The sequence below is a fragment of the Pteronotus mesoamericanus genome, unplaced genomic scaffold, assembly GCF_021234165.1.
Source record: "Pteronotus mesoamericanus isolate MK-2021 breed Mesoamerican mustached bat unplaced genomic scaffold, CSHL_Meso_final contig_116, whole genome shotgun sequence".
In the NCBI taxonomy this organism is placed as follows: Eukaryota; Metazoa; Chordata; class Mammalia; order Chiroptera; family Mormoopidae; genus Pteronotus; species Pteronotus mesoamericanus.
The window spans coordinates 23,370,853-23,395,778 of NW_026555027.1; the positions used below are offsets into that span (position 1 = coordinate 23,370,853).

The 24,926-nt window shown below is 36.1% G+C and overlaps 1 protein-coding gene across 1 annotated transcript in view; it reads left to right on the forward strand.

Annotated features, from left to right (window-relative positions):
- The window catches only part of LEKR1 (leucine, glutamate and lysine rich 1), a 144,716-nt gene that overhangs the window by 68,487 nt on the left and 51,303 nt on the right, over positions 1–24,926 (forward strand). Inside the window, exon 7 of the mRNA XM_054575571.1 lies at positions 19,987–20,068. Coding sequence (XP_054431546.1) covers positions 19,987–20,068 — 82 coding nt within the window. The remainder of the gene's footprint in view (positions 1–19,986; positions 20,069–24,926) is intronic.

Here is a 24,926-nt window from a genome sequence, read left to right on the forward strand (position 1 = left end):
TCCCCCCACCCACAACAAAAATAGACTATTGACCTAGCAAGTCTTCTAGGAATTTAAGCTAGGACAGAGTATTCCAAAATTGCCTGACCACAAGAACATCTGAGACTGTAGATATGTGAGTGTGTGTGTAGGGGGTGGGGTAATAAAGGGACGTACTGAAAATGCACATTCTTGCACGTCAGTTCAGGCATATTGAGTATCTTCAAGACTCTAAGGCTCTCTGCTTTTAATAAGTTCTCCAGGTGGTTCCTATGATGAGGCAAATTCACTAGTGTAAAATAATGAATAGGAAAAAGAACGTTCTCACTGTAGCATAGTAAAAAATTGGAAATGGCTTAGTTTTTAGAAAATGCAATAGTGAGGTTTCTTTGTTGCAAGTAGGAGAAACTGACTTTAATCAGCAAAAGAATTTATTGAAAGGATATTATTTAGATATTCAGAATCTCTGAGAAATTGGAAGAACCACACTTTAAAAATGCTTAGGAACCCAGTGAGGCTAGAACCACAGCCAAAATCATGCCCCAAGAACCATGTGGTAAGGATGCGGCTGCTGTGTCCCTAAAACACTGGATACCCTCCCTGATCCCCCAGCTCCTCCTCTGGTCCTGAACACTTGCTCATCTCAGAATGAATTCTCCGCTGCTTCTGCAGTTTGGTGCCAATTGTTTTCTGGCTAAATCTTGGGAAAAATGTTTTTAAAAATAGCCTGGAAAGTGAGAATCATGTTTGACCACCTAGCTCTAGCATATTTAGAATATGTTACTATAGGAGTGTGTTGCAGCTGTAAAAGTGGCAATGTGTATTTTTAGAACAGAATAGCAAATCCCAAAGGAGAATCAAATTTTAATATATTTCCAATCAAATTTTAATATATTTCCATTAACAAATGGAAAAGGCAAAATTATGTTATACGTGGTATAAGGGATAACTAAAAGAAAATAAACCAAATACACCAAAATAAGCCTCTAATTAAGAAAAAATAACCGGGAAAACTAGTACCATAAAAAGATACAGAACTTTTCCTAATCATGGAGGTATAAAGCAGCACTTTAAAAATTGCAAAAGGTAAGATTGACAGATTTTGCCTCTAAAAAAATGTAAAATCCTTGACTTCAAAAACTTCCAAACAGCCTAACAATAGAAGATGGACAGAATATTTTTGTGTCATATAAACAAAGGGCTAATTCACATACCATATAAAGAATTTATGCAACTATGTAAGAAAACTCCAAGACCTCAAGCAGGCAAATGGTTGAAAACAGAAACAGACAGTAAACACAGGAAATATAATAAATAAGCACAAAATGTTTAATTACTAATAACTAAATAAACAAAAACAAAACATTTACCTCCTTTTAAATTAGTGTGATGACTTTAATAATAAAGTTTCCCTTTATTTGGTGATAAAAATTATCATATTTTTCTAACCCATAGAAATGTTTGTGATTAAGTAATCTTCTTGAGAATTTATGTTTAGGAAACTACAGAAGAAAATTATTTATACACAAAAATCATACTTTTAATAAATGGTTAGAAATAATTTATCCCCAACATAATGAAATGGGTAGTAAATTATGAAATACCATCACTTGGGAACATTATTCAGACTTTAAAAATGGGTATTAATATGGAAAAATGCTATAATTATATTACATAGTTAAAAATATCCACAAATTTATATATATGTTATAATAGAAATAAGTCAAAATAGGAATACTTGTGAGTAGAAACTAGAAGGGAACATGAAGATATGAAAATGTATTTTAGGGTGATGGAAATATGAGTGTTTTTTTCCTCTTTAAAATTTTTTTCTGATGTTATTTTTAACAATAAATAAAATTTCTTTTAAAAAAACTGTACATGTCTTTCAAAATTTAGCTCCCATTTTACCTCCTACAAAAAACAAACAAACAAACAAACAAAACCCTCACCAAAACGATGCGGTACTAATTAGCCACAGGTTTTCTACTCAAGGTCTCACCTTGGGAAAGTGCAGTCTATGCTTCGTGTCAAGGCCATGCAGTTCTAGATGTAATCGGACTCCTCTAACGGACAGTGTAATTGCAGAGCAAAGTGGCATATAACCCCAAAACTGAATTAGAGTTTCACTTTTGCTGCTGGTGTTGAATAGATTCACTCTGTGGATAACACTCGAACTATGTTAACAGACAAAGAAACCATTTTTAAAGGGCATCTGTTGCATCTCTCTTGGTAGAATCTGTTTAAAATTGGTAGAACAGAGTGGACAAGATCATTAAAACTAATCTCAACTAGTGATGGCAAGTGCAGTAGTCCCTCCTTATTCATGGTTTTACTTCCTGCAGTTTCAGTTCACCGTGGTGAACTGAAATCTGAAAATATTGAAAAATTTTTTTCAATTACAATTTACATTTAATATTATTTTGTATTAGTTTCAGGTGTACAGCATAGTAGTCAGACAATTACATGCTTTACAAAGGGGTCCCCCTGACATAGGTATGCATATATAGGAAAAAAATAACCGTGGTTTCAGGCATCTACTTGGTGACTCAGGATGTATTTCCCATAGATGTGGGGGGGCTACCGTACCACTTCCTGTGAACCCGTCTATGAAGAGCACTGGTTTTTGTTCTTGTATTTTTTACCCTATAACAATCTTATTCCTGTGTTAGGGTCTTACTATCAAAATTGTGAGAACATTTAGAAAAATGTTCATAAATGTACCTCTTGCTTTATCCACAGATACCCTTCCACTGAACTAGTTGCATCAGCATATTGTTTCTAAACAATTTATTTCACAAAAGTAATTATGGTGGTTTAGGAAAACTACAAGGAGAGGAAGGCCAGCTAAGTTTCAATTTTAGGTCTTGGCAGTGTTGTGCCCCAAACTTGGTATAATGTCTTCTCCCCTGGAGGGCCCAAGCCTGCTTCCCTCTCACTACCTGTGTTCTACTTGTTATAATCCAATTTTATTTCTGCCCATTACCCATTAGGCTATTCACTAGCCTCCTACTACACCTCATATGTTCCCATCTATTGGCTTGAGACCATGCTTGGGAATACCTTCATTTTTTCAGCAAGTATTTATTGGACATCTATCGTGTGCCAGCCAACTGGTCTCACCTTCTCTTTGACTTCTGATGTGCAGGTGTTCTCCAGCTCTTCAAGGGTTTTCATGGGACTTCTGACCTCCTAGCTCCACACTGGTTGGTTGTATGTGCCAAGACTCAACTGTAGCCGTTTCTGACAGATTTTTGTTGTCCTCTATATTAAGAATAGCCTCCAAATTTTCCCAGCTGCAATTGTGTTGTCATTGAACTTATATTTTTAGTTTTACTTTCTATAGTATCTCATGTCATTTACTTTCATCATTTGCATGAACTTCAACAGTCTTCTTATTCTGCTTTCTTTTAAATGATGCCTAATTTTTCTGTTACTGATTAATTAAGATACTTAAGATATTAACTCGATAATCATCACCAATAGCTTTTCCAGCTTGTTAATGTCTTCCAAAAATCATGTCAACCATTTAAAGAGAAAAGACCAGTACATCACAGTGAATAACTTATCCCCAGATAAATCACTGGATTAAAATGATGGGCATAGCATTTTAGATTTTCTTTGGGCAAATTGAAATAAGGGCAGACTGATATACCACTCATCTCTTAACTCTTTCTGTGTCTTTAGAAACATAATTATTTGTTCAAAGAATACAAGTCATTTAAATTCACTTTTTGATATGAGTTTTGTAAATGGCTTATTATATTTAATAATCTTAAGTCTAATTCTAAGCAATTGCATGGCTTATATTCCTTCCTGCCAGCCAATTTACTGGTTTCTCCACATTTGCTGAATGAGATTTAAGTGATAAGCATCACAGCAAGGCTACATTTCTAGTAGCAGTTGGACATTTTTCCTTCTGTTTTCCTTGCCTAACTCTCTGCCTGACCCACTGTTCACCTTTTTTTCCCCTTCAGAGCATTCAAGCACTATTTCTGCTGTGTCCTGCAATCTTTCAGTTAATCTCACTTGAACTACTATACTATAGTCTGTTACTATCCATGCTCTTAGTTGTTCCTTATTCTCTTAGGTTTTTTCTCTTAATAAATGAGCTAATGCGTTATACATTTTTAACTAACACAAAACAAATACATATAATATATATAACATAATATATTATAATGTTATAATAAATATATATTAGATGCCACATATAAGTTATATCATATGGTATTTGTGTTTCTCTGTCTGACTTATTTCACTTAGCATAATGCCCTCAAGGTTTATCCATGTCATCCCAAATGGTAAGATTTTGTTCTTTTTTATGGCTGAATAATATTCCATTGAATATATATTCTTTATTCATTTGTCCATCAGTAGGTACTTAGGTCGCTTACGTATCTTGGCTATTGTAAATAATGCTCCAATGAACATGGCAGTGCATATATCTTTTTGAGTTAGTGTTTTCATTTTTTTGTATAATGCTTAGAAATGGTATTGAAAGATCATATGGTAGTTTTTTTTTAAACTCTTGAGAAGCCACCATGCTGTTTTCTGTAGTAGCTACACGAATTTATATTCCCATTAACAATAATGGGAATCCTCTTTGGGAACAGGGTTCCTCTTATTCTACATCTTCTCCAACACTTATTTTTTGTCTTTTTGACATTAGTCATTCTAACATGTGTGATGTGCTATCTCACTGTGGTTTTGAATTGCAGTTCTGTGAAGATCAGTGATGTTGAGCATCTTTTCTTATACCTGTTGGCCATCTGTATGTCTTCTTTGGAAGAATGTCTACTCAGATCCTCTGCCCATTTTTTAATTGGGTTTTTTTTGCTGTTGTGTTATATGAGTTTTTTATGTATTCGAACTGTTAACCCCTTATCAGATGCATGATTTGCAAATATTTCCTCCCGTTTGGCAGTCTTCCTTTTCAATTCATTTATGGTTTCTTTGCTGTGCAGAAGGTTTTTTTAGTTTCATGTAGATCCACTAGCTTATTTTTGCTTTTGTTGTCTTTGCTTTTGGCGTCAAATCCAGAAAAAATCATAAAGATTCATGTTAAGGAGCTTACTGCCTGTGTTTTACTTTAGGAGTTTTGTGGTTTCAGATATTAACACTCAAGCCTTTAATATTTTTTGTTCATTTTGGTGTATAGTTTAAGATAGATGTCCAGTTGTTTTCTTTTGCATGTTGCTGTCCAGTTTTCTCAGCACCATTTATTGAAGAGGCTGTCCTTTCACCATTGTATATGCTTTGCTCTTTTTTCATAAATTAATTGACCACATATCTGTGCATGGGTTTATTTCTGGAATCTCAATTCTGTTGCATTGATCTGGCATGTCTGTTTTTATGCCAACATCATATTGTTTTTATTACTGTGGCTTTGTAGTATAGTTTAAAATCAGGAAATGTGATGCCTCCAGCTTTGTTCTTAAGATTGCTTTGGCTATTTTATGGTTACATACAATTTTAAGATTTTTCTTTCCTTGAAATATATCATTGAATTTTGGTAGAGATTGCATTGAATCTGTAGATTCTTTTGGGTAGTATGGACATTTTAACAGTATTATTTTTTCCAATCATGAACACAGAATATCTTTCTATTTATTTGCATCTTCTTCTATTTCTTTCATTAATGTCGTATAGTTTTGAGTGGATAGGTCTTTTACCTCCTTGGTTAGATTTATTCCTAGGTATTTTATTCTTTTTGATGCAATTGAAAATGGGATTTTATATATAAATATATATGTATATATAGATATATACATATATACATATACAGTGAGCAATGTATATATGTATATATAATGAGATTATATATATATACATAAAATATATATTTTATATATAAATATATGTGTGTGTGTGGAGAAAGAGAGAGAGGAACAGATTTTTGAATGTTGATTTTTGAATCATGGAAGCTTAGTGAATTTATTAGTTCTAACAGTTTTTGGCGGAGTCTTTAGGATTTTCTGTATATAATATTATGTCATCTGCATATAGTGATAGTTTTACTTCTCTCTTTTCAATTTGGATATTTTATTCCTTTTTCTTGCTTAATAGCTCTGACTAGGATTTTCAATACTATGTCAAATAAAAGTGGGAAGAATGAGCATTCTTGTGTTGTTACTGATCTTAGAGGAAGGCTTTCAGCTTTTTACCATTCAGTATAATATTAGTTGTGGGCTTGTCATATATGCCTCTTATTATGTTGAGATGCATTCTCTCTGTAAGCACTTTGGTGAGAATTTTTATCACAAATGGATGGTGTGTTGTGTTGGTTGCTTTTTCTACATTTATTGAGATGATCATTTGATTTTTTTTCCTTCATTTTGTTAATGTGGTATATTGCATTGATTAATCTACAGATGTTGAACCATCCTTGCATTCCTAGAACAAATCCCCAGTTTTGCTTGTATTTTATTGAGGATTTCTGCATCCTTGTTCAAGAGGATACTGACCCATTATTATCTTTTCTCATAGTGTCCTTATCTGGTTGGTATCAGGGTTATGGTGGCTTAGTAAAATGAGTTTGGAGAAATATATTTCTTTATACCCTGAAATTTTAAACTTACACTGAACATTACATCCTTATTGTGTTTTCTTATAAATACATTTTTAAAGTTGTTCTAATATTTTACATTCCCATATCTGTTACTTTTAGAATTCACTTTTAGAATAAACTTTCTCCATTTTAAGCTATGTAACCATATCTCTGTTGTGTCTTCCAGCCTCTGCCCCCAATAATGTGGTATTAATTGAAAGCATTCCAGATCAAGATGATGACACTACGTACATTAGCCAGATGACTCTGGCATGCCACTCAGCCCTGATTAGTAATGTGTTCACGCATAGGCAATGGATATGTTGGACTGTAATACACTGTTTTTATACTCCTCAGAGACCCCTGTAGACTAAAATACACTGTAATTCTGTTTCTAGTTCTGATGCAATTGACTTCTTTCCAAAGCTAGATAAATGTTCATATTTTTACATTTTGATTTTTTTTACGTCGACCTTGAACAATTTCAACTTTGATTCAAGTATACAGTCTTTATGATCATTACTTTTCTACATAAAAACTTTAACCTTGTTTCCTCACATTTTCCTTTTATTTATTTTTTTGCTATATAGACAATAAAAATGTAAATGGTGCATATAGTTTAATACTGGGTTAAGAGTGAATAGTAGACTGTCAATAGCAGTCCAACTCTTAGTGCCAGCATTTAATTTTTCATAGGAAAATAAACATATAAAATAACATTTTAAAGACCAAATTCTTGGTTCCTTTTAAAAGATTTATTTATATAAGTTTTGAATTTTATGTTTAGTTCCCACAAATATAACCTCCAAAATGCACAATTTCTTTCAATTGACAGTATTCCTCTCAGAGGTCATTGTGACCCACAAATCAGTCCACTTAAATGATTTTCCTTCTACCTTGTAGAATAAAGTGTCCTTTACTTTTGTCAGTAGTCTCAAATATTGGAAGACAGAATTTAAATAAATTACTTTCAAATTTACTCCAAGTGAAAAAACTTTAATTTTTTTTTAGTATGCTCTTTGGTGTAATAAGAAATACACAAATATTTTAATATTATTTTACATATATAATAACATTTTAACATCTTTATTGAATTTTTAAGTAACCTTAATTAGAAATAATTTAAATATAAAATTCACCCATTTTAAGTGTATGTCAATGATTTTAGTACAGTTATATAAACGCTACCACAATCCAATTTTATTCTTTTTATTTTCTACTGTATTTTCCCATTACCACTTAGTCCCTTTATACTCCCTCCCCCCTGCAATAACCACACTGTTGTCCATGTCAATGAGTCCTTTTACCTTTTTGCTCAATCCCTCCACCCCTCCCCTCCCCTTCCTTTAGCTGTTATCTGCTCTCTATCTATGAGTCTGTCTCTATTTTGCTTGTTAGTTCAGTTTGTTAATTAGATTCCACATATGAGTAAAATCATATGATATTTGTCTTTCTTGACTGGTTTATTTCACTTAGCATAATGTCCTCCAGGTCCATCCATACTGTTAGAAAGGGTTAAATTTTCTTCTTTTTTTTTATAGTTGAGTGGTATTCCATTGTGTAAGTGCCCCATAGTTGTTTCATCCACTCAACTACTGACGGACACTTGGGCTGCTTTCATATCTTGGTGATTGTAAATAATTCTGCAACAAACATAGGGATACTTGTGTTCTTTTGAATTCATGTTTTGGGTTCCTTCAGATATGTTCCTGGGAGTGGGGTCGCTGGGTCAAAAGGCAGATCCATTTTTAATTTTTTGAGTATCTCCATACTGCTTTCCACATTGGCTTCATCAGTCTGCATTCCCACAAACAGTGCAAAAGGCTTCCCCTTTCTCCACATCCTCGCCAGCACTTACTGTTTGCTGATTTATTGATGATAGCCATTCTGACAGGTGTAAGATGATATCTCACTGTGGTTATCTCATTTTTCTGATAATTACTGACATTGAGCATCTTTTCATATGTCCGTTGGCCATCTGCATGTCCTCTTTGGAGAAGTGTCTATTCAGATCTTTTGCCCATTTTTAAATTGTGTTGTTTGTTTTTTTGGTGTTGAGTTTTTTAAGTTCTTCATAAATTTTGGATATTAACCACTTATCAGATGTAAGGGCAAATATAGTCTTCCATCCTGTGGGTTGTCTTTTTATTTTGTTGATGTTTTCCTTTGCTGAGCAAAAACATTTTAGTTTGATGTAGTCCCATTTGTTATTTTTTATTTTGTTTCCTTGCCTGAGTAAATATATCTAATAAAATATTGAGATTTTACCACAATTTAATTTTGGAGCATTTCTATTACCTAATAACAAAACTCTTAGTCATTAGCGGTCACTCTGCTTACCTATGTACCGCCTGCCCCCCCCCCCCACACACACGAATCATTCATCTACTCTCTGTCTCTATAGATTTGTCTATTCTGGACATTTCCTATCCATAGAACGATACAAAATGTGATCTTCCCCATCTGGCTTCTTTGACTTAGTGTAATGTTTCTGAGTTTCATCTATGCTGTGGCATTTATGAGTACGACATTCCTTAATTAGTAACTTCTTTATCAAAGTGAAAAAAATCTAAATGACTAATGTTCAGTAGAAGAAGTTACTGATCTAAGAGTAAAATACTTCTGCTTTCTGGCCCTGTTTATGCCTTTTACAAGCCATTTGGATAAGTTATTAATTACTTTGATTCAGTTACTTCTTTGGTAAGATGGAAATATAACAGCCTTCCTTACCTGTCTTAGGGCATCTGCAAATTAGCAATATAAAATGTAAGCACCTGTAAGGAACTATATAAATATTATACTGCATTTCAAAGTAGTTTTCCTTGTGTAATAGCAAACAAAATTATTATACTTAGGATCAAAATATTAGAATTTCCTTAATGCTTCTGTAATAACAAAGGAAAATTATAAATTTTAATTCTTGTTTGCCCAAAGGTCCATTTTTTCCACTAGTGTATTTTCAGTTGGCCTTGGTTAGCTGTCACAGTCAGTAGTCTGCCTGCTCTTAGAGCAGGTTGTGGAAGAAGGGAGTGGCTGCACTTAATTCAAGAGTCATCTGTTGTATGGTGGAAAAAGGCATCTATGAACAGAATTCCACTGTGTACTTTCCAGAAAAGCTATGATTTTCAGACAGAGCTCACTGCAGAGAATTGATCAGTTTTGATGATTCTTATGAACCCTTGGACTCCAGTAGGAATAATGTAATTTGTGGCTTCCAGGAAAAGGAGAGAAGTGCTGATTTTCCAAACAGAAAACCAAGGAGGTTTGTAGTGATTCTTAGTTACTAAATCCAATAGCCCTTGAAAGAAACCAGTTTGATATTGTGACACTACTGGCTGCCTCTGTACCTAAAAGCAAAGGAACACAAAAAATAGACGGTTTTTCTAGGATCTGTAGACAAGTTACAAGACAGACAGTTCTAACAGGAGTCCAGAGAGGTTTATTTTATAGGGACCAGGTCACCATTGGAATATGAAACCTAATAAAAGGGTCTCCTGTAGAGAAGTGACTTGGTCTTTGATCAGTGGAGTCTTAGAGGATTATCTTGGTGTTCTTTTTTGTTCTCTCCCCACTTTGAGTTTTCATATAAAGTTGCTTCTATTTTACATATTATCTCCATTTTACAAATGTTTGAATCCTAGAGGAGTTTTCTGCAGTGATCTTAGGCATGCACAGCTTAAGATGGATGTCTCTCCTCTGAGATGCCTTTGCCTACTTTTTTTTTTCTCTCATTATTTCTCACCTATGCCATTACAACTTTCTCCTGTCCTCATTCTTCATCTCCATCATGGTTTTCCCTTTTTAAGGCAAGATCTAAGCCTTGCCACTTCTGCATTTTTTTTGACTGCACCATCCCCTTCAGGACCTTGGATGAGTTTTGGACTCCACCTTTTTTTTTTCTTTTTCTTTAAAAGTCTTATAATATGGACTTAGGTGCCCTTCATTCTTTCTCTCATTCTGTACATGTGGCCTAATATAACTCCATTCCCCTTCCCTGCCCCTTAATATAAGATTTCTTCTGCCCACTCAGTCACCAGTCACCAATTTTGTTTATTTAGCAATATTAATTAGGCACCTATCGTATGATGAAGTCTAGGCTTGATCAGGAACACATCTCCTGTGTCATACATGGCTTCTACACTAAACCTGCTGCATCCTTAGGTGCAGCTCCAGCCAAGCAGCAAGGAGAGGGAGCTTTCATCTGCCCCATTCCTAACCCACGGGGTCACACTGCTGCCTACACTCTCAGCCAGTTACTCTTTCACATGTGGACTTACCCAGGCACACCGTGTACCTGGTGCTCGTAGACATTTAAGGTCATTCACATTTATGGGCCAATAACTTGAGAAACAGAGACACTGTGTAAATGAGAAATAAATGATCCATCCCCCTCACTTAAACTCCTACCCTACCCATGTCCAATGTTTCTCTACTCTTACCAGCATCTCTTTCCCTCTAGCTAACCATGAATGCGACATTTAAAAAAAAAAAAAAGCTTTCTTATGAGTTCAGGTAACTGTCCCACTACAATGTAATATGCAGATAACATTCATGAAATGCAAGCCACGTGCCAGGCACAGTACAGCCACAGTGTACTCACTTGTTATCATTTTCCTGCCCTCCTAGGTTAGCACTTTTATTATCTCAGTTTGCAAATGGGATTACCAAAGTTTAGAGGACTTAATTCATTTGCCCAAGGCCATACAGCTACTGATTTGCAGAATTGGAACCAGAGTCCAGAACTGTGCTGCCAAAACTTGGGCTCTTAATCTCTGAATTCCATTGCCTGTGAGCATCAAAGCACATGTTACCATTAATTTGTACCTCAAAGAGAGCTACTGTGCTAGGCCACTTCCAGTGCTGGTAGTAAACCCAAGTTTGTATGAGGGGAAGGCAGAAGAGGTCCCGAAGACAGTAGACCCCTGGTAATGGGTTTCGTGAAACACTGATAGGTTATGAAATGAGTTATAAGACGGGTATGGATATGTTACATGGTTCAGTGTTAGGCTACTTTATAATGATTCTTTTGCTTCCTTTTGCCAAAATAAGCCATGTTTGCCATTAATTCGGAAATTCCAACATTCACATAGAATTATATCATGTGTATCCTCCAAGACTTTCAGTTTTGAATGTCTTTTTATAAAAACGGAATAATAGAGTTGTATAATCTCACACCTTCGTTTCCTCTATTATGAAATATTGCCATGTCAAAAATATTCATAGTATTCTGATTTTGGATGAATTATGATTTATTTAATTGTACCCAATTTTTGAATAGTCGTTTTCACTTTTTTTTTTTTTAAATGTTGCTCTGATAAACATCCGCACAGCTAGCGTGGCACATGTCACTGGACCAGAGCGCTAGGGGTGTGTGTGGGGCGGCTCTGAAGAGCAGCTGGGCCTGTGTTTGGGGAGCTCCTCTGGAACGGGAGACTGGAAGGGCCTGTCGACAGTCCTGGGAGCGCATGGTGTCCACAAATGTGGACCTGGACAGTCCCAGAACAGGTGGCCGCCACAGTGTGCGACAGGGGGAAAGAGTGCAGGCACACACACGCACACGCATGCACACACAAGCCCACACGTCTGCTGTCGCTGGGAGCCTTAGGCAGGGGAGGCATCCTTGGGTTGTTTTCATAGCTTTTACACCCGGCCAGTGGCACAGGCTCACCCACCTGACAGCTAATTTAAGAAGTTTCAGGCAGAGAAGCCTGGAAAGTCCCCTCCTCCTGAGAAGCTCGGGTACAAGTCAGCTCCGGCCCAGCCCAGCCCAGCCGTGGGAAATCCTCCTCGACGCTGCGTCCCCAGCAGTGCCAGCCCTCCCAAGCCTCTGGAGTGTGAGCCGGCCCACATTGGGGGTGGGGTTGGGGCCGGGGCCGGAGCTGAGGGAGTCAGGGCATCCGGGCAGCCTGGTCTGTGTGTGTATTTCTGTGCGTGCACCCCATCTCCCGCTGACAGGGGAAAAAAGTTTTTCTTGCCAAATAAAGAAAACTGTAGCCTAAAAAGTAAATAAAAATTTTAAAAAATCCTCACAGCTAAATCTTTTCCCATTTCTGGGTGCAGCTTTCAGATCTCCTTAGTCTTCAAATTACAAATGTTTTTGGTTTTTTGCTCACTACTTTTAAACTATGGAGTTGTGGGTAGAATTTTTTTTAAATGCAGTTAGCACATAGGAGTTTTGAAGCATGCAAACACTCATATAAATTCCTGCCCTTTGTTTATTTTCGTGCCATCCAAGCACAAGGAGAAAGAGTTAGCGTTGTGTGTAACTGAAGATGCATTGTCCCCTTCACAGCTTTGTATAGAATTAGTCCTGTGTACAGGATTTCTGTAAGCATTCTGGTTGTAAAACACACCAATTCAGTAAAGAAAGTTGATGTTAAGGTTATGTGACTCTCTTTGAAAATGTCTTAAATATTTTTAGATCTAAACTCCTTCTTCCATTTATTCACTTTATTATTAATCCTGTCTTTTTCTTTTTTATCCCATAAATGTTTTCAGCTAATATTCTGTTCATTTTAAGTCATTGTCTCTTCCTACTTAGTTAATTCTAGGCTGTCCACGTCCATTACTCGTAATTTTCAGTCTTATAAAATCATATACATATATATGATTTTATCTCCCATAGTATATAAAATTCCATATATAAAACAAAATAAGAGTTTTATAATCTCTACCCCCATTTCCTCTCTTATGAAATATATATATATGATTATGTGAATTACTTGTACAAATTTGTCAGAAAACAAAGTACTGTTTAAAGTATTCAGAAGTTTCCAAATCCATGAGGATTGCTCCTATGAGACAGAAAAAAAAGTTATCTTGACTTCGTCAGCAGGAAGAGTGATTAAATGACTTAACCGGGGTTAAAAAAATAGAATCTAAGACTCCTCCTATCTTATCTATAATTTGTAATATTTTATAAGCAGCTATAAATTACAGTTATCTTCTTTTTATAGTGGGTTGGTTTAATATTCAGAATAAAAATACAATGGAGGTGTAGACCCACTTTTTTGCATTCTGAAATAAATTCTCGATCCTTAATATTAGAATATAATTTATTTCCAGATTGTAAATATGTGATTATCTCCTTAGCTTGATTCAATTCACTTTCCCACTTTCTTCCTCACACACACCCAGCTAAGTAATTTTGGTTATTCTAAGTAATTCTGGTTATCATATACCTACATCTGGACTGAATTGCAACTTTTTAGCTGCACATATATTCACACCTGTTCTAGCATCTGATTTATAAAAATCCGCAAATGATATTTCAGTCTCTTCTGACATTATGCAGAAAATGTTAATGTACTTCAAGTATACTTGTTTCAAAATAGATGTGAATTAAACCTCTGAAATATAAACCCTAAAATGAAATGAATTTTCCAAGTGGCTGTATCACCATCTGAGCTTTGTAAAATGTTGGCTGAAATTACAATATGTTAATTTGCAATTGATATAGTTGAATACTCATTAAAGAACTTTCTTCTGTTATTGGTTTATATTCTTACATCTGCAAAGGTTTCCTCTGTTAATACTCAATTTTTTAATTGATTTTTAGGGAGAGAGGAAGTGGGGGAGAGAGAAACGTTAATTTTGTTTCCCTTATTTATGCATTCATTGGTTGATTCTTTTTTAAATTTAATTTTTATTGATTATGCTATTACAGTTGTCTCAGTTTTTCCCTCTTTGCCGCCCTGCACCCAGCACCCCGCCTCCCTCCGGCAATCCTCCCTCCTTTGTTCCTGCCCATGGGTCATGCACGTAAGTTCTGTGGTTACTCCATTTCCTATACTTGCTCTCAACATTGCCCTGACTACTCTGTAACTACCAATTTGTACTTCTTACTCCCTTTACCTTTTCTCCGATTCCTCCACACCCCTCTCCCCACTGACTACCATCCCAATGTTCTCCATATCTATGATTCTGTTTCTGTTCTGCCTTTTCCATGGTCTCTTTTCTAGCCACTCCAATTGACTTAGAAGAATAAAATGAGATGATCAGCTCCACTAGTAAGCAGAAACACTGCAAATTAAGCCAACAATGAGACACTACTTTGTACCCTGTGATTAAAATGCATTTATTGCAAAATCATTTGTAGTGACACAAAGTTGCAAGCAACCTAGGTTCATCACTATAGGTGTAGATCAGTAAAATGTGGTATATGCACATGATTAAATGTCATATAGCAGCCAGAAAGGAATGAATCATATCTATTACATAGCTACATGGATGGGCCTCAAAAAACAATGTATAGTGAAAAAAGTAAGAATTAAAATGAGATTTATTTATTTGTGCAGTTATTTTGAACACCTGTAAAAAGTACTGTTTATTCACACTTAAGAAGCAGGTTAGAAGGCATACAGTAAGTTCATAAGTGTCAGTGCCCTCTAGAATGGATTATTCCCAAATGAGAATAAATGTGTCCCAGTATTTTAAAACAAATCAAAATCAATAACCCTCCTTGTTACCATATCTCCCTCTAGCTGCAATTGAATTTCTTTACTCCCTATTCACAGAATCAAATGAACTGTCTTTAATAACAGATTCACGCTCATTCCTCACCACCACCAAGTTCTCTGTCCCTTGTTTTCTTTTGTACCTTGGACACACAGAACCTAGTTGATTAGACTCATTTACAACATGCTATCATCCTTGACTTGTGCAAGCAAGACCCTAGTCTAAACAATATATCTACAAAATTTGTCAAACCCAGAAAATACTGAGAACACTATAACAAATATGTGTGGCATCGTCCATATTTAACTAGTTTTAACAGGTTGCCATAATTACTCTGTAGATTGTTAAAGAAAAATACATAGTTAAAACCTTCATTTTTTACTCTTTCCCATACTACGATACCCACTGGTAACACTGGTCCCAACAAGCTCCTCAAGGTGGCGAGGGATGAGGTTCAGAGCGGAAGTTGGGGGTGGGCGGTTACTTACCACCAGCAACGGTGATAGCTAGCACGCACTGGTTCTCAGTATGTGCCTGATGCTGTCCTCCTCTTTACATATATTAAGTCACTTAATTCTCAAAACAATTCTTTGCTATAACAACCATTTTGTAGATAGGAAACTAAAGTGCCTAAATTCACATAGGTAGCGGAAGCAGAGCCAGAATTTGAAATAAGGCCTTCTGGCTTTAAAATTCAGGCATGACAGCTCTATGTTATCCTGTCTTTGGAGTGTTAAAGAGTAGTGAGTTTTTATTTTTCCTTTTCTGCAGTTAGTTCCACCATTTAATATATATATTATTATACAGGCTTCAATTACTCATTGAAAAAAATTCCCCTGGACCTGGATTTATAGGTGCCAATTCTTCTGCTCATTTATTCTTCCATTCTGCTACTTGAACCTGAAATTACTGTCCTTCATACAGCACTTTGTACCAGATTTTTAATTTTTAATATCCAGAAAGTTTTAAGCTTGAAATATCTTTCCACTTTAATGGTTTTATTTATTGTTTTTTAAAACTTTATACTAACTTAACATACCCTCCAAATGACTGTAAAGTTTTGTATTCTTCTATAAAATAACGATAAATACCTTTTGTATTTGTAGTTTCTAGAAAGATTTCAGAATGACAGGATTCTCTTAAATGACTAATTACCCCAAATCTGATGCCTGCGAAATGCTCTTCAGCAAGCAGCTGGCTTTGTATGAAGAGAGGCTAAGAGCTCTTTTTGTCTTGTTCATTTAAAATCATTTGCTTCTTATTTAATATCTTCAAAGAACACAGTCCCATCATAGTAGAATTTGATGTTGTAAATTTTGGATTGTTTCCATGGGTTCCGCCTTACATCTGCATGGTGTTTAAAGCCAATGCTTCCTTTCTTTTTGTAGGCATTCAGGGCCTTTTGCCTCATAATCCAATGTCATGCTGAATGACAGAAAATTGAAGTTGAATTTATTTAACTATAGAGAAGGACTGCACAGAACAATACACTTATTTAAGAACTCCTTGCCTCAGGAACTGAAGGAGCTGTCTAGCGCAGGTGGCTTAATCTCTGCTGCTTATCCTAACTGTGTTCCTTTATTTATTAAGGACAGGCACTGGGCACTCGCTTCCAAAAACAAAAGGACCCTACTAGTCTACCAGAGCCAATTATAAACCAATAGGATGCTTATGCTTCATTCAGAAGAGTTAAGAGATGGCCTATGTATTTTAAAAACAATTCTTAGTCCTTCTTTATTAGAGAAAATATAACCAAAAGTGAAATAACAGCTGTGAAAATATATTCACCAACTCCTAATTATATACTGGTGTGTTGTTTACATTATGGATTATTCATAATGAATAACTTTTTTCAATTCTCTGTGATATCTTGTCTGCTTATATAAAATGATTTATTTGTTGACATTACTTGTATTTTCTGTTTCTATTTACTTCACATAACAGCCTTCAGCATTTTCTGTGTTTTGAAGTAGAACGTTTACAGTATTTGCTTCCCTTATTTTTTCTCAGAGATGTTATAAAAACATAGTGAATAATCTGAAGGAAGTGGCTCCTCTACTCATTGGGTATTGTGAATTAAAGACTAAGCCATCTATGTTTATCTTGAAGTAGGGAGAAAGGGAGATTTAGGTGGGTTTGAAGAAAGAGTAACTCTGGAGAGTATAATAGTCTTTCCTTCTTTAAGTTGGGTATGATCGTGTAGTTTATTTCCCATTAAACTCAGGAAATTTTGGAACTGTGATGCACAATTATATTCAAATATGAACCTAATGATACTTCCAATGCAATAAAAATGGTTTTGGATTAGATGCCATTTTTACTGTCTAACATTCTAATTATCAGGTAATTGAGAATTAATTGCATAAAATTCACATATCAAGTATCAATCCTTTGGAATTTTTTAAAGATAATCAATTCTCTCTCTCAACAATAGCTGCACTTAGAAGTAACCACAGAAAATTTGTCACGTGGGCTCAGACTCATACTTATTTGTTTAAAATTATATCCTGACAAAAGTACCCAGGGACATTTAATGAGAAGTCATTATTGTTCCCCCTGACGTTAGTCTCATAAAGTTGGTCATAATGACATCATTTTGTCTTTTTTTTACACTACTTTGTCTTAATAACAGCCATTAAGTATATGTTAATTTTTAAACTTTCAAAAATTAAAATCTAAACCACCTCTCAGAGTTAGAAATTTGACTGATTTACTGAGTGTCATATAAAATAATACTTTTAATTTGTCGTAAATATACCTCTCTAATGCTTCTGGGGTATGCTAAGCAAATCTATACCCACTCTACCCACACCTTCATGGACTAATATTACATTCCCTTCTAGCTTTCATATTTTGAGTCAATGTAGGAGAGTTGGAAAAATAAGGACTGTGAGATCAGGCCAACCTGAGTTTGAATCACAGGATCACTTGTAATCAGATATGTGACCTCTGTTAAGTCAACTGCTCTGATCCTTAGAGTCTTCACTGGTAAAAATAATACATGTAACTGTTTTTTATGGTAGTTGTGATTATAAATGAAATGATACAGGAAAAAGCACCCTGCACAGTGCCTGGATATGGTACGCCACCAACCAGCGTCAGCTTCCTTCCCTGCTCATTCTTCAGAGGGTGGGTTGAAATCTTTTAACCTAATAACAAAGAAACACATTATGCAACCTTTATGAGCTCACCTTGTTTCCAAATTGGGGTTAAACTCAAAAGTAAATTCTTTGTGTGTATGTTATCTTTTCTTTCATATAATGTTATCACTTTGTAAGTGGAAAAGATGTACCCCACGAAATTATCTACCAAGTAGGTCTATATTGAATCTTTTCTAAAAATTTTATTTTTATTGTTTATGCTGTTAGGTTTGTTCCTGCTTTCCCCCTGTTTTCCCCCCCGTCTCCCCAGCCCCACCCTCACCCCTCTGGCAAGCCAATCCCCATATTGTTGTCCATGACCATGGGTTGTGCATAAATGTTATTTGGTTAATCCCTTCACCATCTTTCATTTCATCCCCCGTCCCCCTTTCTGGCACCTGTCAGTCTGTTTTATGTATCTAAGCTTCTGTTACTATTTTGTTCATTAGTTTATTGTGTTCATTCCACATATAAGTGAAATCATATGGTATCTGTTTCTCTCTCACTGGCTTAATTCACTCAGCATAATTTTCTCAAGGTCCACCCATGCTGTTGCAAAATGTGAGTTTCTTCTTTTTTTACTGCTGCCTAGTATTCCATTGTGTAAATGTACCGCAGCTTTTTTTATCCACTCATCTTATTTCAAGGGTCCATCCTCTCAAATTTATTGCTTCAGGAGAGTTGAAAATCTTTTTGACTGCATATAAGAGTTACTTATTATAAGATACCAGGCAAGAGAATTGGAGAGAATCTTATGTTTTCCTCATCTGAAAAATGGGCCATTAGCCACCTACAAGGCAGTTTCAGGGATAAAATTAAATAATGTGTGTGGAAGTACTGGGTAAACATAAAATTTGTGCCAATACCTGATAAATTCTAATTAAAACATTTGTTTAGAGTGAACTTATTTTCAGATTTAAGGAGATGGCTCTCCTACATAAAACAAAGCTAAGAAGGCACATTGAAGAGTATATGTGCGCGTGTGGAGTATTTGCATGCATGCATAAGGATTTTAAAGTGTATTATTAAAGCATCTGAAAAGATGTAACAGAAAGTTATAATTTTATTGTTTTAAATATTTTTTTTCATAGAAACCAAATAGTTCCTCTGCTTAAGGTTTTATTTATTTTTTTAATTTTACCTTATTCCGCAGAAGAGTGCCAGCAAGGGCTGTCACTGCGGCCGGGCTTCTGACCGCGGTCCCCACACACAGGCTCATGGCAGGACTCAGATAATTCAAGCCTTTGTTCTTTCTGCTTTAGCCTCAGTTCTGCATCCACAGACATGTTAGACACGGCTGTTTGAATAACCTTCCTTAAACACTGTTTGAATCCCACAGTTAAGACTCTATGGAAGCCAATTTCTTGCTTGCATTTTCTTGGCTTTGAAAGTCTATTAGATGCTCCACAGAGTTAACAAGTTCTTTACTTGGAGACTTGCACATGGTTTGTCTATTTCAATTCTCCCAGGAGACCTCAGCAATGCTTTTCAGTTCTGGGCCCAAAGAGACAGCTTAGGCAGTCAAGTGTTTCATAAGTGAGTCACATAATCATATGTGTGTTTGCTACATAAATTTCCTTTGGAAACATTAGTAAAACTTAGTCTATTAGCTGTTTGAAAATTAGTATGGTCTTACTGGCAAAAAGAGGCCAATAAGGTGGATCTGTACAAACCCGGTAATTCCATGGGATTTCAGAATAGGACAAGCTGTGTATGGTCATCCAGGCAAAGAAGAATACAGAGTTGCAATATTCTTCCTGAGCTAAGTGTGTGGCAACTCTAAAGCAAAGTGGTTTATACTATGAAATTATCTGGACACTTAAAATTTCCTAATCAGGTTAATATATTGTATCATTTCAGATTTACAATCTCAAGTAGAGGCACTTGGACTAAAACTTCAGAAGGCAGTGGCCCAGCTGGACAGCTGTAAAGAAAAGCTCATGTAAGGATGGTGAACATTAAACACCCTGTAAGAATTTAGGCTCCTTTGGCAGTGATACAGCTGTGTGGGTATGGTCTATTGCTGCTTTTCTCGGAGACTTTCCTGGCCTAGACTGTATATTGAAGGACCTGTAAATATTTTTAAATATATGAAATGTTTCTTTTGTTCAGTAAGAAATTTATCTATCCATGTATTAAAGCTTTCCCTGGCTGTTCAAATTAGTAACTTAATGTGAAATTGTCTCTGAACTTTTTCTCTTATGATTGTGTCTATATTATCTGCCCAGAATAGACAACATTGAAGCTGGTTCTTAAAATCACCAATGTTAGGTTCAAAAAGATAGTTGAAAATTATGTTTTAAAATGCTGGAGTACTTCTGTTTTATGAAAGTAATAAAATACTGACAAACAAATGATAGGAAAATTCCATTGTAAAATATCCAGAGCACTGTTTCTTTTAAAAATGAAAGAATACAGACACCCCTATCTTCACTGCAGCACTGTTTTCAATAGCCAAGGTTCGGAGGCAGCCCAAGTGTCTGGCAGTAGATGAGTGGATAAAAAGGCGGTGGTCCATTTATACAATGGAATACTACATTGCTGTAAAATAGAAGGAAATCTTACCTTTTATTACATCATGAATGGACTTGGAGAGTGTTATGCCAAGTGAAGTAAGCCAATCAGAGAAAGACAAATATCATTTGATTTCACACATACGTGAAATCTAATGAACAAAATAAATTAACAAACAAAATAAAGACAGACTCATAGACACAGAGAACGGACTGACAGTTGTTCAGGAGAGGGAGGTTGGGGAACTTGGTGAAAAAGGTGAAGGAATAAGCAAAGACATAAAACAAAAACAAAAAAATCTCATAGACAATAGTATGGTAATTACCAGAGGGGAAGGTTGGGGGAGGTAGAAGAAAGTAAAGAGGGATAAATGGTGATGAGAGGAGACTTGACTTGGGGTTGTGAACACACAGAACGATATACAGACTATGTATTATAGAATTGTACACCTGAAGCCTATATAATCTTATTAATCAATGTCACCCCAATAAATTCAATAAATAAAAAAATCTTCAAAAAATGAATTTCAGAAATTTCAAAAATTATAGTATAAATATAGCAAATGTATAATTATAACTCTAACATAGATTTATGTAATCTTTTAAAAGTAAGTAAATTGTTTTACTTTGTGGTATATAATCTGGTAGCTCTGGTTTTCTGTTTCTATATTTTAAAAGAATGAATCTCATAAGAAATATAAATATTTAGAATGCTTAGCAACCAAATGTTGTATTGACCATGGACAACTTCTAAGAACAATGTGTTAAAAACACTCAGTAAAATAGGTTTAGGAGGAAAATACCTCAACATAATAAAAGCATATATGACAAACCCTCAGCTAATATACTCAGGGGTAAAAAACTAAACGCATCCCCCTTAAGATCAGGAACAAGACAGGGATGTCCGCTGTCACCACTCTTATTCAACATAGTCCTGGAAGTCCTAGCTGGAGCAATCAGGCAAAAGAAAGAAATAAAAGGCATCCAAACTGGAAATGAAGAAATAAAAGTGTCACTTTTTGCAGATGGCATGATTCTTTGTATGGAAAACCCTAAAGACTCCACCAAAAAACTGTTAGAAACAATAAATAAATACAGTAAAGTTGCAGGATACAATAATCAATGTACAAAAATCCACTGTATTCTTATATACTAACAATGAAATAGAAATAAAAAAATTATTTTGCAATTTCAACAAAAAGAATAAAATACATAGGAATAATAAAGGAACTTATTAAAGGAACCTTAATAAAGGAACTACAAAGCATTATTAAAAGAGATTAAAAAGACCCAATGAAACGGAAAGATATTCCATGTTCATGGGTTAGAAGAATCAACATAGTTAAAATGTTCGTATTACCCAAAGCAATATACAGATTTAATGCAATCCTCATTAATAAAATTCTTAACACAGGCAGAACAAATTCCAAAAATGCCTTATCAAATTAATGTATATTTGGATTATTTGTAGCAAAGTCATTTGTTTTTGAAAAACAGGAAAAATCAAATATTCACACCAAAACTCAGTAGCTAGGGAAGGGTCCTGACAAGTTAGTAGAGAAGCTCAGCACAGAAATAAGCATGCCGAGGAAAAGGACTAAAGCTCATTTGTTGCGACATGAATTGATTTTGTGAGTGTGCACAGAATTCTCTATATATACAAGGAGGCTGCCTATTTAATATGCACATGTGCTTGGTGGTATTTTCTGTTAATTTTAGTTCTAACATAATTTACAAGTGCTGAGAAACAGTAAGAGAGAAGATTAGAGTTGGAGGGAGAAATATACCACCTCACTCATGTCCATCAAATAAATGAATTATCTGGAGGAAATCACTATACAACTGCACAAAGGCTGATGCAGTTGTGTCCATTTATAAAGCTGGTGCTCCCTGCCTATATAAGAACTTAAAATTAAAAAATAGGCAGAGGACCCATTTTTAGAAAATGTGAGTTATCAAAGATAGAGCCACTTGAATGGCCCCGACTGCTGGAGACCTTTCTCTGTGGCGGCGGTGGCCAGCGTTTCCATCTCTAAGCCATCTGCCTGCCCTCTTCTCTCCTCTCATGCAGTGAGGCAAGGTGGGCATGTAGGATCAGAGCCGGGGGCTGCACAGGGCGCTCAGAGCTCAGGAGGTCCCCAGGAACATATAGGTACTATTTTATTTGTAAGTTAAAATCAAATGTGTGATTTGGCCATTGTTTTGTAATAAATTAAGTTGGAAGTTAAAATAATTCACTAAAAAAAATGTGACACACAATTTGTTAATGAATTGGATATTTTATAAACACACACACCTTTTGAACTTACAGAAATTGGAATGTGGTGTTAGATCGGGTATATTTAAATTTTTAATTCTCTTGCTTTTTGAAGGATAAGGGCAGGAGTCGGTTTCACGTATCCAACTTACGATTGCTCTTTTATTTAGAGATTTTCAATGTTTTGATATGCTTTGTGTATTTTTACTTAAGGGGAAAAGGCAGTTTTTAAATGGATGAACTTGAGGTTCTTTTTCTTTCCTAAGGTTTATAAGAAAATATTTTCCAAGGTTTAGAAGAACTTGTTATGTATTCGAAAACAGATTTTATCAGTCAGGATGCTTTAGGCTACAAGCGACAGTGTAGAGCGGTTTCAGGTGTAGTCGGTCCAGCAGCTCAGCAGTTTCCCCATCCTGTCTTCCTCCTGCTGCCCTCGGCATTGGCTTCACCCCAAGGCTCTTCCCTTCTGACAATGAAGCACTTGCCGTCCCAGGTACCACATCTAAATGTAACCACCCCAGAGGCAGGAAGGGCCTGTTTTTATGGTGTCTCCTTAGAAGTGAGAAAAACATTTTACCAAAGGCCCTCTCTTTACATCTCTTTTTTTTTACACCCTCTTCTAAACGAATTACTGGCAAAGGGAAGGGGACAACTCTGATTGGTTTAGGCCTAGGGGTGTCCAACCTTTTGGCATCTCTGGGCCACACTGGAAGAAGAAGAGTTGTCTTGGGCCACACATTCAATACGTTGTGACACGTATAGTGTTTTAAGTAAATTTACAGTTTTGTGTTGGGCTGCACTCACAGCCATCACAGCATGCCTCCCGTGGGCTGCAAGTTGGACACCCCCCCCAGGCAGGATTTATCCTGAGGGCAGATGCTCGTAGGGCTCTGACAGCCAGGAAAGAAGCTGCCGTGCGCGTTCAGCAGGTGAACAGTAGTGTTTGCCAAAGAGGTAGAATGGTAGTGATGCCCTGAAAAGTTGGTGATGAAATTTTCTATAAATTTTGTTTGTGTCATAATATCTAGATTAATTTAGGAAAGACCTCCCTGAAGTGATGAAAAATATAGATATTTTCATCTATAAATGCAACTCTAAAAACGCAACTTTATTACCTTTAAATATATATGTAAATTTTATATAATATATTAAGTGTGTGTGTGTGTGTGTGTGCGCGCGCGCGCGTATCAGGATAAACATAGATAAATGAGACTGACAAGAAAGATCACTATAGGTGGTGAGAAATTTTTAGGAATTCCTGAAAGAGACTACGTAGGATTATAAAAAGGTCAGCTCTATGGAGGAATAAAGCAGAGGAAAACCAGTTGGAATCAGCTACCACAAAGAGAAGTGTGTAGGATCTGGCAAATTATTAGAACAGTGTTTCACAAACTGCAGTCTGTGGGAGAATTCTGGGAAGTGTATTGAAACCGCACATTACAGTATGCCCTTCCCCGTGGACCCAGTCCCAGGGTCAGTTTCCAGGTGCCACTCCCGCCGCGGTCTGATTTTACGTTTGGACCTGGGGGAGCTCTGAGCAATCTGCATTTTTCTCTGCACTCCCCACTTGATTCTGATGCAGGTGGTCCAGGGAAGCCCACTCTGAGGAACCATATTTGGAACACTGAAGCCACGGGCCCCTCAGCAGCCCCCCTCTGATCAGCAGGCCCCGTGCCAAGCAGCATGCGTGAGCCATCTGCGTCCAGAGCACAGCAATGAGCATGCGGGCTGGAGCTGGGAAGCCCGGCAGCCGTGGGCCCCCAGGAGGAGCTGGGGTCCCCACGGCCCAAGACAAACCTTTAGTGCCCCAGCCCCCACAGCCTGACCCTCCATCACAACGTTCAAAAACAACCGAGGGCAAAGACAAACAGCAAAGCAGACAAGTAAACAGAGAATCTTAAGGCTGAGGATGAACACCCAACCAAAGGTTATGAGAAAAACCTCCCTCCCACCACCCGCCCCCTGAAAAAAACAAGGGCTCTGAACTCACACAGGAAAAATGTACCACCCAAGAAAATTATTAAATAGCA